This window comes from Sapajus apella, unplaced genomic scaffold (genome assembly GCF_009761245.1).
Source record: "Sapajus apella isolate SASKATOON/1434 unplaced genomic scaffold, GSC_monkey_1.0 scaffold5, whole genome shotgun sequence".
In the NCBI taxonomy this organism is placed as follows: domain Eukaryota; kingdom Metazoa; phylum Chordata; class Mammalia; order Primates; family Cebidae; genus Sapajus; species Sapajus apella.
The window spans coordinates 32,138,556-32,154,814 of record NW_022436945.1 but is presented as its reverse complement, the minus strand read 5'-3'; the positions used below and the strand labels follow the sequence as shown (position 1 = coordinate 32,154,814).

Genomic DNA, 16,259 nt, shown 5'->3' with positions numbered 1-16,259 from the left:
TTTTCAGCTCCATCAATTCACTTATATTCCTTTCTATTTTGTCCATTCTCGTTAGCATTTTGTCAAATCTTTTTTCAAGGTTCTTAGTTTCTTTGCATTTGGTTAGAACATGTTCTTTAAGTTCACAGAAGTTTCTTACTACCCACCTTCTGAAGTCTGATTCTGTCATTTCATCACACTCGTTCTCCCTCCAACCTTGTTCCCTTGCTGGTGAGGAGTTGCGATCCCTTTTAGGAGGAGAGGTGCTCTGGTTTCGGGTGTTTTCATCCTTTTTGCGCTGGTTTCTTCCCATCTTTAAGGATTTATCCACCTGTCGACTTTGTAGTTGCTGGCTTTCAGATTGGGTCTCAAATCTTTCAGATTGACATTCGAATAACGTACTTTTCTATTCTTTCTCTCACAAATAAAAAGGGAGCTTTGATTTCTAGAACTTACGTCTTCTTGTTCCTAAGAATAACTGATAGAAGAATGTTTTCAAGAGTCTAGACATACAGGCTATGAAGGTAAGTGGGGCCAAGAGTTTGAAGGAGTGAAAGTTGGGCATCTTCTGTGAAGGGCTTTGGGCACTGTCTGTTGCATCAGCGTAGCACATGGACTGAAGGAGCAGCAATGAAGACGGATACCAGGATCCATGGACCAAAATCATCTCTAGACATTCTGGCCCCTTATGAACCCATATATCTTGTTGACCACAATGTGTGGGGAAAGAATCTTGAATGATGACTAGTACAGAACTCCCTGTCCATTCCTACATAGAGCATCCAAGAGTCATTTTTTTTTTTTTTTTGAGGCATCTCACTCTGTCACCGAAGCTGTAGTGCAATGGTGCAATCTTGGTTCACTGCAACCTCTGCCACCTAGGTTCAAGTGGTTCTCCCGCCTGGGCCTCCCGAATAGCTGGGACTACAGGTGCATGCCATCATACCTGGCTAATTTGTTTTTTTTTTTTTTTTTAATTTTTAGCAGAAACGGGGTTTCGCTTGTTGGTCAGGTTGGTCTCGAACTCCTGACCTTGTGATCCGCCCACCTTGGCCTCCCAAAGTGCTGGGATTACAGGAATAAGCCACAGCACCCGGCCCCAAGAGCAACTTCTAATCTGATTTAGAAACATCAAGACAAATTATGTTATCTGAAGTAGTTGGTTGCGTATCACATTTAAACCTCCAGCAGAAAGGAGGGAAGAAGAGAGGAAAAGACTCTTATGCAGGATGGATAGGCAGCTACTTAATTTCCAACATACGTTTTGGGTCTGTTTCAGTTCTCATAAGCTCTCACCACCAAGGGATTTTGGGAGACACGTGTATAATTTCATCTCCAGAAATTCTTCATGGAAATATAAAAAATACTCCCTGAAAAAAATCATCTTGTAATTGAGTAGCTGAAGCAGGAAACACTGGCCTTGGAAAATGCTGAAACAAGCACAAATTTAGGAAAAAAAGAAAAGAAAAATGGCAAGAGGTATATATAACTGTATGAAAAGGGAAATTCTATAATTAGAGGAATAGCTCTGAAAGTTGTGATTAGGAAAATCTAATCACAGCACAAAGCTGTGGCCCAAATTTTTGTCATTTGGTTTTCTTTGTAGTTAGAAAGAGAGGCAACATCTTCAGTAAAGGATCATTGATTTATTTTGTAATCTTTGTAGTAGATTTTCTAATTTTATTTTAAATAAAATGTTCATAACTGTTTCGTATGGCCAGACACTTAAAGCATCAGGCACTGGAGAGCCAAATCTTTAGCCTCTGGGTCCGGTTGTAGCCTCTGGGTTTCAAATGAGGCCCCCTGAGTTCTAGAAGCCCAGCACTGGGTTATTGACTCAATTGATTCAAAAATGTTTATGCTCTAACAACGAGCTACATGCTTCTCTGAGATCACAGTTATTTCCCTCAGACCAAAGGAATTAAGATGACCCCTTGGGACAAATGACTCCTTTTATGAGCAGTTTCTGGCACTACAGGAATAATGTATTAGAGTTATTTTTTATTTTTCTTTAACTTTTAATGTCAGGGGTACATGTGCAGGATGTGCAGGTTTGCTGCATGGGTAAATATGTGCCATGGTGGTTTGCTGCATAGATCATCTCATCACCTAGGTGTTAAGCCCAGCATTTATTAGCTATTCTTCCTGATGCTCTCCCTCCCACTATCCCACCCCTGAAAGTCCCGAGTGTGTGTTGTTCTCACACAATGTGTTCATGTGTTCTCATCATTCAGCTACTCATTCCACTATGAAGATACGTGCACACATATGTTCATTTCAGCACTATTCACAACAGCAAAGACATGAAATGGCCATCAATGATAGACTTGATAAAGAAAATGTGGCACATATACACCATGGAATACTACACAGCCATCAAAATGAATGAGATCATGTCCTTTCCAGGGAGATGGATGGAGTTGGAAGTCATTATCCTCAGCAAACTAATGCAGTCAAAGGGTCACTCTTAAATAAACTAATAGAAGGAAACCCTGGAGTCCTCTGAGGATGATATGTTTTGCATCACAACCACTCTCGCATCATTTGTCTTTCCCCCCTTTTCATAAAACCACAAGCTCAACTTTATTTATTTCTAATATTTACTAAACAAAACATTTGTTGCTTCATTAGGGATGCTTAATTTTCATTGAATTAATTTCTTTTGACCCACTTAGCATCATTCTATACTGACAATTTTCCATAATCAACATTGTGTTCTATTTACTCAGTAAGGTATATAATACTAAGATAGATGCAAGACCAGAGTCCAAAAAGATTTTAAATGCCTGGACTAACATAATAAAATTAAATTCTATTGAATGTAGTATTCTATACATAACTATAGAAAGAAAACTAACAAAACAGCATTATAATGTTTGCTCAGGAAAGGTATCTAAGAAGGTAAGCCCAAAATGCAGACCCATTTCAGGACTCTGATTATGCCATATTTCTTACCATCCTTTCAGCCAAAGGGAGTCACATGGTCAAGATCAAAGCCAAGAACTGTGGAAATACACTCTACCCGTGGTGGCCATGGCAAAGGTATGTCAATGTATGATACTACCACAGAGAAACAGGACAAAAGGAAGCCAATGATTTCGTCTACAACAGAGCCTAAGTCTTCTCGTGAACAAATAAGCTTAATACCAAATATAGAAAGCAAATATAATAGCCACCCATGTCCTAATCTCCACAAGCTACAAATATATTTCTTTACACAGCAAAATCAACTTTGCAGACATGATTGCGTTAAGGGCCTTGAGATAGGAAGATTATTCCAGACTGTGTGGATGGGCCCAGCATAATCACTAAGATCTTTGTATGGGAAAGAGGAAGGCAATAGACCTAGAGAAGATATACAGTGGAAGCAGAGGTCAGAAGGATGCAGGGCCACAAGCCAAGGAATGCAGACAGTCACTGGAAGCTGGGAAATGCAAGAAATGAATTCTGCCTTAAAACCTCCAGAGAAGAAACAGCACTGCCAAAACTTTGATTTTAGCCCCATTACAATCATTTCAGGCTTCTAGCATCTGCAACTGTAAAGAGATACATTTTTGTTAAGACACTAAGTTTGTAGTGATTTGATTTGTTCCAGCAGCAGTAGGAAACTAATAAACCAGGTGAGTAGTAATTGGTGTTCAGTCTCTTCTAAATATGGATACCGCAGGCTTTATTTTTCACATAACCAGCATGCTTAATGTGGATGCCAAAGACCATGTTCTTTATTTCTGGGAGAAACCATGAGTCTTGGATCCTTAAAAGGGGGATATTTACTTGGGACAGTTTAGAAGTAACAGAATCTTGGGACACTGGAAGGAATCCTTTCTGCCAGATGCTCCACAAGTATTGTGCTGTCAAAGGAAGGTACTCATGAGACGGCCACCAGAGGGCATATGAACCTGGCTCCTCACGGAAGGTGATAAGCAAATAAAACAGTTGCTCTGTGGCATGGGTTAGTTCTGGGATCCTCATGAGTAGAGTTACCCAACAGCCTCTCCCTGCTGACCCTGCTCTAGATCCTCCTCTCAATCTCTAGACTCCCCCCGATCGCAAGTTCCTGAGGTCACAGACCACCCAGCTCTTGTCCCCTTTCTGACTAAGATGACCCTCCTTAGTCTCTACCAGTTTGGTACTCTAAGTCTCCCTGTTCTCTTTCCACTGACCTATAATAATACAACTCCCCAGAGCCTTCTCTTCTGACAAAATCTATCCATAGCAAATCAACACCTTGGCTTTCACTACTCTACCCTCTTTTGGACTAGTCAAGCTTATACAGAGTTTTCATATAATAAGGATCTTTAATTTCATAAAATTAATTATATAAGAGGTACGAAAAAGAAATAACTAATTCTTTTATAGCCTAACTTTGTTATTTAAGATCAAACAATAAGGAATATTCCTATTACTTACTTTATTTATTATGTAAAAGGGTCTATTTACTCCTGATTAAATATTCTAAGGTATAATTTATCAACAATTAAATGACATAATGAATTATTAGAAAAATAAAATTCAGCAAAGACATCTCAAATTTTAGTTGAGTAGATTTGTGCACATAAATAAAATGCCCTTAATTGAAAATTTCAGCATGACATCTTATTCGGTTTATAATTTTGTAAATCCCTTTCAGGTGATAATTATTGAAGGATTGACATATTTATATGCTGTGTCAGTTTATTGACTATTAAATGTTTATATTACTTTTATACAAAATTTGAAATACTGGGTTTCAGAGAAAATATCAGCATGAGCAATATCTGCCAGCATGAGCAAGCCACCAAAGGAATGTTTGTCTTGCCCGGCTGTTAAATCGCTTTTTTAAGGTTTAGAAACATCAGGTGCTAATTCCCTAATTATGTGGTAACCATGGGCCACCCATAAGCATTCATTAAGCAGTTTAAAGTCATACTGCAGAATCTGTGAGTTTGCTCAGCAGGTTGTTCTAAAGCCAGAGTTCAGACAGATTCACAGGATTAAGCTCATACAATTACCAAAGTTCCACAAATTAAAATGTCATGATACAAGGATTCTGGAGAACCGGGAAAAAATGAGATTTTCCAACTTAGATATTAATTGAGCTAACTTTAGAAGGAAAGTTTTAATAAGATGAGTAGAACTTAGATAAGTCAGTGCTCATGGTCAGAGTCACTGTTATTCACTTCTAGAGACTTGTAGGATCAAGGTAATAGTCATTATACGACAAGCCCTCAGTTCTTGTGCTTGAGACAGAACTCAACTAGAAAGAAGGCAAGAGCAAGCTAAAGACAAAGATCCAAAATAAAATGATGTTCTAATAAGAGAAAGACTAAAAGGAGAAAAATATAAGTATTTGCCTGAAGAATGCATACAGGCTGGTAAGCAAACAAGAAAGCAGAAAGAGAATCTTCTAGGGATGAAAACAAAATCTTTTGTATCTGAGTTCCTCCAGAAATTGCTTTACACAATTATTCACAACACACTTCTGTATATTCCATGAAGGCAGGAATTTGGTTTTAGTCCTCACATTATCTAACATACTTTTTTGCCTCATGGTAGATATGTAATAAATAGGTATTTATGAATGATTGAAAATGATGAAAAGAAAGAATGGAATGAAGCAAGCAAACAACACTTTACCATGCAAACTCTAGTCCTGTCCAATATGGGAAATCTCCAAACCCAAAAGAGGTGGAGAAGAGAAAAATAACCACTAAGAGGGTTTCACTTAATTCATTAACTCAAGGAAAGAGTATTTATTGTGGTCCTATTCAGTATGTGTGCCTAATGCCATGAGAAAGAAGAGCAAAGGATGGTATGTGGAAGGTGGACACAGGACTCTATCAATCAGTTTACAATTCTTTAATTGTACATAAATATCAGTAGTACCAACTCATCTTTGCTCCTTTTTCTTTCCTTTTTACATAAGTCACTTCATCTCTTAGTGTAGTTTCTCGCATCATTTGGAACTGTATCAAAAATCCTAGAGCTTCTTCAACTACTTCCTAATATCTAAAAAGACAATATTTTCATTAATACATGATAAGTCTTGACAGAACACTATATAAGAATTTCTCAGGATACATGACATTTTAAAACCTATAAATTAATATTTCTGACACAGAGAAGAAGCTCAGATCACAATTGGTTAATAGTAATATACCTCACAGGGTTGCTGTGAGGAATAAATGTCAATCCACATAAGTAATTTCAACAGTGTCCAATATTCAATAAGTACTTAATGCTAATAATTTTTCCAGAGTGGTCCAAATAAACCACTGGGACTAAGGCGTCATCAAGAGTATCACCTTGTTGTTGATGAAATATTATTCTATTATCGGAGTTTGATTCAGTGAACTGGAGATGGATAATGTATACTGCTAGAAAGGTCTGTTAACACTACTCATCCAGAGATGGTGAACCACTCTAAGCACAATATACTTGAGGTAAACAAGTCATCCTCTTCCAGTGTCAGTCCTTGCAATCTCATGATACTTTAATCAAATGGTATTATAGAAATGATATAAACCTTTTAAAAATACAATTTAAAGCTAAATGGAAGCTATTTAACTCTGCAGAAAAAGCTTTTGCAAAAAAAAAAAAAGACAATCTATATAAAATCATGCTGTAAATTGAAGATACTATACAACTGCAGAACATTCTGTGAATAAAACTTCTATTATTCCCCATTTAAAAAAAAAAAAAAACTTTTGCAGCTGAAGAGCAAATGTTCAATAAATAATAAATTGTAAAACCTGCTAACCAAAAGTTGAAATTTCAAAAGGCTAGATTATATCATAACATGATATGTTTAGTCTTAGTACATGTTTGTCATCATGACATTTCAAAATGTAAAGCTGGGAGATTCTGCATGTAGTATTACACTTTTGAAAGCCAAAAGAGCAAAAGGCAGAGTTCTTGTATTACTAGCGTTGGGCCAGAGACTGGATTTTTCTAACACTTAGTTATCTAAAAACAGACATAATAGTAATTTTTCTGTTCACTTTACAAACTTTTGGGTAAAATTAATTAAAGTGATTTATGTGAAATACCTGGATAAAATGCAAAATAACATTTTATTCCTCATTACTGGAAAATTTTATAAAAATTATTTACTTTCTTTAAAAATTAGCCATTGTTACTTCATGCTAAACAAACTACAAAATCACCGTATATCTCATACCTCTCTACCCAGTTGACACCATTGTATTTGAGATATACTTTGTTCTTACTTCCAAAATCTCTTAGGGTGACTCCATAGGTTTTTCCACAAACATATTATTTTTATTTCATTTGTCTTAAAATATTAGAATGCTTATAGATATGACCACACTAACCAGAAATATGCAGGTACATACAAAGACAGGGGTTATTTGTTTAATTTAAATTCTTAGAAAGGAGCTGCCAAATTATAGTATATGTTGTAATTATTTTCCTTCTTTGCACCTATTTATCTCTAACACAGTAATTTCAAATTTGGAGAAGGAAAAGGAATTAAAATTATGGAAATTACTCTGTTAGTAGAATATTCTAACAGAGTATACTCACATAGTTTGAAGATAAGGTCAAGAAAAATCGCTGTCTGAAATGTAATCTCGTAAAAATAAATTAGCAAAAATAAGCAGCCTTACTCATCTGCATCACTGATGCACCCTAAGAGAATTTAGAATTATTTGGCTGCTAAGAGCAAAGTATATCTCAAATCCAATCATGTCAGCTATGTACTGAGAGGTATGAGCTATACGGTGATTTGATAATTTGTTTAGCATGAAGTAACAATGGCTAATTTTTTTAAAAAGTAAATAATTTTTCTTTTTCTTTCTTTTTTTTTTTTTTTTCTTGAGACGCAGTCTTGCTCTGTCACCAGGCTGGAGTACAATGGCCCAATCTCAGCTCACTGCAACCTCCGACTCCCTGGTTCAAGCAATTCTCCTGCCTCAGCCTCCCCAGTAGCTAGGATTAAAGGCGTGCACCAGCAAGCCCAGCTAATTTTTTGTATTTTTAGTAGAGACAAGGTCACCATGTTGGCCAGGATGGTCTCGATCTCCTGACCTTGTGATCCACCCACTTCAGCCTCCCAAAGTACTGGGATTACAGGCATAAACCACCATGCCTGGCAAGAAAATAAATAATTTTTCTAAAATGTTCCAGTAATGAGGAATAAAATTATGTATCTAGATAGAGATAGTCTGAGAGCAGAATTCATTAAAGAGTATTAAAAACAGAATGCCTACATCAGAGTGTATTGATAAGACTTCTGGACCTGTTCTCAAATTAACTAATTGATAAACTTGAATATCCATAGGAAACATGGCTGTCGGGATAATCTTTATTCATCTTTAGCTCAGAAAAATCTTTCTGATAATCTAACCTGATCAAAAGAACAAATAACAAATCATTGTATATCTCATTCATTCTCTTTATTAAATATTGAGGAGATAAGGAACCTTAATATTTTTATTTACCCTCAGGAACTGGATGAATTTTCCCTTTACACTCTATGTCAATGATTCTCACACTTTGGTTCATGTAAGAATAACCTAACAAAATTCTAGTAAATGCCTATTTCCAGGCCACAGTCATGGCTAGATTCTAGGTTTTCAGATTTCCAAATTGGCCTCTCTCCAGATCTGTATTCTTGTTATCTCTGGGGGAGCTGGCAAATTCAGCCACCTGGAGCTAACGAGCCATTATCTGGAACAGCTAGAGACATTTTGCTTCACCATTAACCACCCTCTACAACGCCCATCTAAGCAGTCAGGTGACAGTCTGCTCTTTGCCTCCTGGTTCATCACTACCTTTAACTACCTTGATTAATACTGTACATCCTAAATTACCCAGGATTATATAAGGTAAGCTAATTAACAAATAAAATGAAGTTCATTCTGATATTCCTTTAATAGACAACTTTCTAAGCAAGTGCTACTACGAAGTAAGAACATTTTAAGGCAAACATTGCAATGACTTTCTTTCTGTGCAGCTGAAATTTTTGCGAGACATGTGCCAATGTTTTACGAGACAGGGATAAAAGAATGAAAACTAATACAGAAGAGGTAAGTGATTCACAAGGTCTTTGAAAGATTTTATTTATATTTAGGGTTTTCTTTTAAGTTGAAGGTTAAGTGCTTTAAGGTTTTAAAACTTAAATCTAAAAGAAAAGCCTCACTGTTTCTTCAGAGTTCTTTGCTTCAATAAGAATTGGTTGTGCATAGAAACCTTAATCAAATATCCAAGACACCAACTGCTCACTTTTTCCTCCTCAAGGGAAATTACTAAGTTACATCAGTCAAATTTACTGCTTACTTTTCAAGAGATATGGAAAATATATAGGGGGAAAAGTCATATCTGGTAGAGGATATAGGAGTAACTGAATAATAACTTCTGCTTCTAGCCCCTAGGGCTTCTCTGTGGAATGCCTATGGGAATATACACTATCATCATAAGACATATGCCTAAGATGTACATTACCCCAAATGACATACACATCCCTTAAAAAGTGTGACATCCATCAGGTCTCTACATAATGGTGGGTAGGTTGTATTGCACAACTTCAATGGGTGCCATTCATGCAGACAACGGTGAATGGAGCACCTTGGGCGATAATGCAACTGGCAGCCCTGATCGAAGTGTAGTCACTCCTTTAACTTATGTTTTGTCCTGGAGATACCAGAGAACATTCACATGATGCAGATGCTGCTACTGATGAAGAAACTAAAGATAATGGCCAAATGTGTGAATACCTACCATAGACTGATTACTTTGCCAACATTATAAAGAAAGGACCAGATTGGTGGGCAGCTGGGTGGGGGTGGATTTGCTTAAGTACCAAAGACTTTGAAGGACCTCTGCTAATAATCTTTATTGCTCCTTATTGCTTTAAAACAGGGAGTAAATGGAATGGGGCTAAATTATTAGAAAAAGACAGTTTTATTGTTTTTTTTTCTCAAAATGAGGCTATAGAATTATGCAAAGAAAAATACACAGGTAAATATTGTAAACTAATCTAGTATTAAAATACCGATTTTGGAATTCTGTGAGTTTATAGCACTGTCAGGGTAAACACATAGGGAGAAGAAAGTTTTTCTCTTGTAGGTTTTAAAGACTTAAGATATTTCATCATAAAAAATAAATTTGGGGGGACATTGTAATAAACAGATGCCAATCAAAGTACTAAAACTGGTAGTTTTGTAAACAACCCTTCAAATCATAAGGCAATTCAAATAATGACAAACTAAGTTAATCATACTGGATACAAACATTTTAAAACAATTGTTGCAAAAAATCTTGGTCTACTCCTTGGCAATAATAATTTCTGCATTTGGTGAAACTCAGTGGCCACTAAGATTATCATAACCTAATAATCACATCTCTAGGCACTGATACAAGATTGTTCATGACTTAGTAGAACATAGTCATCAGTTTCTGATTTTTCAGTCTCCAACCTCACCCCAATATGTAAAATTCTTTACCAGTAAGTACTATATATTAAAAGAAACTTTGCTCTCCACTTTTATCCTTTAACTAAAACTAAGCTTTAAGTCATCCTGATGTGATATTTTCAAATACTTCCTTTGAAATAAAAAATATTTAAGTACCTTCATGGAAATCCTCTCTCTCCATCACTTACACATTTGTATATAATGTAGAGACAGTGATCATTTTATTTAAAAATTGAGAATAATATAAAAAGGAATTACAATGAAAATATTGGCTACCTTAATGATAGCAATCATTCCTGACATAATGATATCTCTTTTTAACAAAAAACAAATTGCTTTACCAATGCTTTCAAACACTTGTTAACATCAGATCATTATCAAAAGCCCCAATACCTGAATAATACATTTCTATATTACTCTGCAGAATCTATTAAATTTAACGGCTAATTTTTAACTATAAAATCTGGAACTCAGTCTGTAAATTTATAAAGGAGTATTTTTTCAAGCATCATCCTAGAATTTTATGGGAAAATTAATAGAGAAATGGATATTGGATGAAGACTGCAACCTCCTCAGGAATGGGAGGAAGTTGATTTTCTCAATCACTCTTGGGAGAGAGATCCAAGATGGCTGATCACTAGCAGCTCGGGATTGCAGCTCCCACTGAAAGAGCAGAGAACGAGAGGACACCACACTTTCAGATCAATTTTTGTTGCTCACACACCAGGAGATTCCCAGCGGAGGAGCCCCACGTGTCACCAGCGTGACTCTTGAGGCCGGTGAGGTGGTTTTGCCGCTGCCTTGGTGTGGCGGTTCTTGGTGCAGAGTCAGAAAAGCACCATCAATCTTAAAGCCGCTGTTTTGGCCGGAGCAGTGGGTTGCTCAGATTCTAGCGCCGGGAATCAACAAGTTGGACGTCCATTCAGAAACCCAACTATAAAGACGGTAATTATAAAGACCACAGATGGATAAATTTATAATGAAGGGAAGAAACCAGCCTAAAAAGGCTGAGAATACCCAAAATCAGAATGCCTCTCCCTCTACAGGGGATCACAGTTCCTCATCAGAAACAGAACAAGGCCTGATGGAGAAAGACTGTGTTCCATTAGCAGAAGCTGGCTTTAAAAAGTGGAAGATAAGAAACTTCTGGGAATTAAAAGAACTTGTTCTAACCCAATGCAAAGAAACCAAGAACTTTGAAAAAGGTTTGAAGAAATGTTAACAATAACACACAATTTAGAGAGGAATATAAGTGAATTAATGGAGCTGAAAAATACAACACGAGAACTTCGCGAATTATGCACAAGTTTTAACAGCCGAATTGATCAAGCAGAAGAAAAGATATCAGAGGTCGAAGACCAACTTCATGAAATAAAACAAAAAGACAAGATTAGAGAAAAAAGGATAAAAAAGAACGAGCAAAGTCTCCAAGAAATATGGGACTATGTGAAAAGACCTAATCTACGTTTGATAGGTGTACCTGAATGTGACGAAGAGAATCAATCCAAGCTGGAAAATACACTTCAGGATATTATTCAGGAAAACTTTCCCAACCTAGCAAGGCAGGACAATATTCAACTCCAGGAAATACAGAGAACACCACAAAAATATTCCTCAAGAAGACCAACCTCAAGGCACATAATCGCCAGATTCACCAGGGTTGAAATGAAAGAGAAAATACTGAGGGCAGCCAGAGAGAAAGGTCAGGTTACCCATAAAGGGAATCCCATCAGACTCACAGCAGATCTCTCAGTAGAAACCCTACAAGCCAGAAGAGAGTGGGGGCCAATATTCAACATCCTTAAAGAAAAAAACTTTCAACCCAGAATTTTACATCCAGCCAAACTAAGCTTCATAAGCGAAGGAAAAATAAAATCTTTTGTGAACAAGCAAGCACTCAGAGATTTCATCACCACCAGGCCTGCTTTACAAGAGCTTCTGAAAGAACCACTACAAATAGAAAGGAACAACCAGTATCAGCCTTTCTAAAAAATACCAAAAAATAAAGAACATCAACATAATTAAGAAATTGCATCAACTAATGGGCAAAACAGCCAGCTAACATTAAATGACAGTATCAAACACACATATATTGTTATTAATTCTAAATTTAAATGTACTAAATCCCCCAATCCAAAGACACAGACAGGCAAAAAAAGCCAAGACCCATTGGTATGCTACATCCAGATCCATCTCACATGCAAGGATCAAAACAAAGGGATGGTGAAAAATTTACCAACCAAATGGAGAGCTAAAATAAATAAATAGAAAGCAGGAGTTGCAATTTTTGCTGATAAAATATATTTCGAAGCAACAAAGATCAAAAGAAGCAAAGAAGGATATTACATAAAGATAAAAGGATCAATGTAATAAGAAGAGCTAAAGATCCTAAACATATATGCACCCAATACAGAAATACCCAGATATATAAGACTTACAAAAAGACTTGGACCCCCACACAATAATAGCGGGAGACTTCAACATCAATATTAGATAGATCAATGAGACAGAATGTTAACATCGATATCCAGGACTTGAACTCAGATCTGGAACAAGTAGACTTAATTAACATTCATAGAACTCTCCACTTTAAATACACAAAATATACACTCTTATCAGTACTACATCACACGTATTTACAGGTTTAAATGAAATATTGGTTGGCTGCTTGTTAATTATTTTCTTCCCTCATTTTTTTTATGTCTCTATTATTAAACACAATTACAGGCATACCCAGTTTTAGACTGCATTCTAGCCCGGGCAATAAAGCAACACCCCTGTTCTCTCTCCCTCTCCCTCTTCCTCTTCCTCTTTCTTCATTTCCTTTATTCTTTTTCTTTTTTTTTTTTTAATTCTTTTTCTTTCTTTCTCTCGTTCTTCAAAAAAAAAAAAAAAAGGAATGGGAGGAAGTTAAAGTTAGTCTTTATTGCTGTACAACATTCCAGTTGAACCCAACCTTACTGAATGCATGCACTCAACTTTTTCTGGTGTAAACATCTACATGAGTAATGATAAATACTACATTGGTATTTCAAGGATAATAAACCAGAAGTTAACTTCTAATATTTGCTCAAATGCTTTGAACACCATTATTTTTCTTCTTCCTTAGCAAAGAAGTAGATATATTATTTTAGTCATCACACACTGGCAGAAAAGACCACTTACATGTTACAAATTTGGCTTTGAGAAGTCAGTCTATTTTCCCAAGCATAATGATCCTATTTTTAATTGATAGCTATTAGGACTGTATCTTAGGTGGAGGAGTGTCTCATGAAGTATGCAGGAGTTGCAAATAAGAGAGCCTTGCTTTAACTGGAGAACTGAGAGGTGTTTAGATGGTGAGTTAGGAACAAAAAGCAGGAGAAGGAAACAGCGATGACTTACCTGTAATACTTTGGTCAAATTGTTAAACAGAGCCTGGCCCGCACTCACTTTGTATTTGACACCTCTGACTGTGCCATTTTTGCTTAAAATGTTGACTCTTCTTGTACCAAAACCCTTCTCACTAGCAGCCCTTGCTAACACCAGCAAGTTATCCTGGTCATTCTCATTCCCATCACCTTCTGATTCTATGTGGCCATTCTGCTGTCCATCAGAATCACTTAGTCCAACTATCCCACAGATACTGGCACATTCAGAATCCAGAGAGCCTGACGGTTGCCCATCTTCATACACTTCCTTCAGAACTCGCCCACTGTGAGAGGATGCTATCCGAAACCGGACTCTCCGTGGCCTGTCACTTTCTGGCTTCATCTCCCTTTTCAGCATGGTCACCTCCACCCACATGAACAGTTTATAGCATTTTGGATTCGTTTTTATTGCACTAGTCCACTCTCCAGATAGCAGTATCAGAGCCAATTCTAGTGATGGCAGCACTCCTGTGAAACTGACATCGAAAGGAAAGAAGATTCCCAAGGACTTACAGTGAGTCTCTGCTATTAATAATGAATGTGTGGGTGTGTGCTATGGTTACCTTTAAACTAAAACCTGCAAAGTGATCCCGGCCTTTAAATATTAAATAGCCATGGCGGACTCTTTAACAGGACAAGTGCAAGAAAGTGGCATGCAGCGAAACAGAAAATAAGTATGGGGCAAGAAAATGAAAGGCTTGAACTTTGAAGTCAATGGTGAGCATTGAAAAGGACCTGAGCAGTGGATATGTCTCTACTAGTCATTGTGGAAGGCAGAGGTCAGAGATTAATGTGGAATCAAGTTTATAGGATAAGAGAAGTCATAACTTTCTCACAGTGCTTATTTCTTTTTCACTCACACTGAATGATCTTTCAGAAGGGCAATGAACATGTTGCATGCCTGCATAGAGCTATCAATATTAGTTCTTATTAAATCATCTATTAGATTTTATCTACATTGCATAAGATGAATGTCCAACTTGCATCTATCTTCATGTTCCAGTAGTTTTACTAAAGAGTAACTTGTTAATAAAAATGCTATTTTTAGCTTTTTTGAAAACACAGAATTTTGCTTTGTTTTTTTCCGCCTTCCGCTAGTAGAAAACGTTGTTCTTTTTGACAGAGGAAAGGTTTCAGAAAGAATATATATGCAACAGTGAGGGAAGAATAGAAAATCCCTCCAGGCTAGCAGATCAGCCAAAGCAATCCAGGATCAGCAGTGATATATATTATATCCAAATCACCCATGCATAGAGGAAGGTCTTCCTCATGCTGTGCTCAGTGTATTTTCTATCACTTTGGCAAGCACCTAAGGAACCTGTTATGATATAAGGTCATATTGAAATTTACATTATAGTGCGTGCCCCAAGCTGTCTGCACTTCCTGAGGGAGGATAAGCAGCTGACCTGCACAAAGAACTTCAGGATTTTAATTGTTAAGGTTTTGGTCTCAATATGAACTTAATTTGCAATTATTTTAGAAAATTCAGAAAATAATATCATGAAGTTGAAAATAAAATCATGAAAAATCTCATCAGAGATGTTAATAATTTTGTGTATTTTTTTCCAGAGTGTATGGCAGAGATGTTCCACAGCTCACAAAACCAGATTGCTCAGACTCTTGCATTTAAGGGAAAAGGCAGCAAGTGCTTAGCTTTTGATGATGATCATGAGCAAAACTGATGCATCATTTATGCACCAAGACAGCTGAGACAGGGCCTGCCCTGTCTATGCTATTTGTCTTCCTGCCTCAGCTGCTAGCTGCATGACCCCAGAGCAATCTGGAAGCACTATACTGAGCTTGTCAGAGTTACAGAGAAATTAACAACCACTACCACCCTACATTAGATGATGTCATGAGAAAAAATAAGCCTTTATTGTGTTAAGCAATGGAGATTAAAATTTAAGAGTTGTTTGTTAGAGCAAATATCATTACTGAATCTGATTAATATGCTCTCATATATAAAAGCATATTACATTTATTTAGTGTCTTGGTTTTTTGTTTTTTTTTTTTTTTTTGGTCAACCTTATAAAGAGAATCATTTCCTATACCATTATTTCTGAAAAACATAAATTTAATGTGTGTATTAAAAAACCTCCTGATGGCCATGTTGTATTTTACTTTATTCTTTCTGGATTGCTAGATGTTTGAGTTATTTAAAATATTTAGTAAAATAATGCCGTAAATAATATACTTGCTTAAAAATCAGTGTTCATATATCTGGCTGTTTAGCATAAATTTATTTGGGAAAAATTAATGGGGTAAGAATTTTCACAAATTTAAAGCTCTTGATAAAAATTGTTATTTGCTTTTGAAGACAAATTGTATACTGTACACTTCTACTAGTGTATGAGTGACTGTTTTACTGTACTCTTGCCAGTGCCAACACTGAATACAAGCATATCTCAGATACTGTGGGTTTAGTTCCAGACTACAGCAATAAAGCAAATATTAC

At 36.4% G+C, this 16,259-nt stretch overlaps 1 protein-coding gene across 4 annotated transcripts in view; it reads right to left on the bottom strand.

Annotated features, from left to right (window-relative positions):
- GRXCR1 (glutaredoxin and cysteine rich domain containing 1) overlaps nt 1–16,259 on the bottom strand; it is a 372,499-nt gene that overhangs the window by 134,378 nt on the left and 221,862 nt on the right. The window contains exon 1 of one of the 4 annotated variants that reach the window (XM_032272113.1): nt 13,779–15,288. The exons of the other annotated variants lie outside the window; for them this stretch is intronic. Coding sequence (XP_032128004.1) covers nt 13,779–14,180 — 402 coding nt within the window. The 5' untranslated portion in view covers nt 14,181–15,288. Of the gene's footprint in view, nt 1–13,778; nt 15,289–16,259 lie in introns of those variants that run through there. 4 annotated transcript variants of the gene reach the window in all.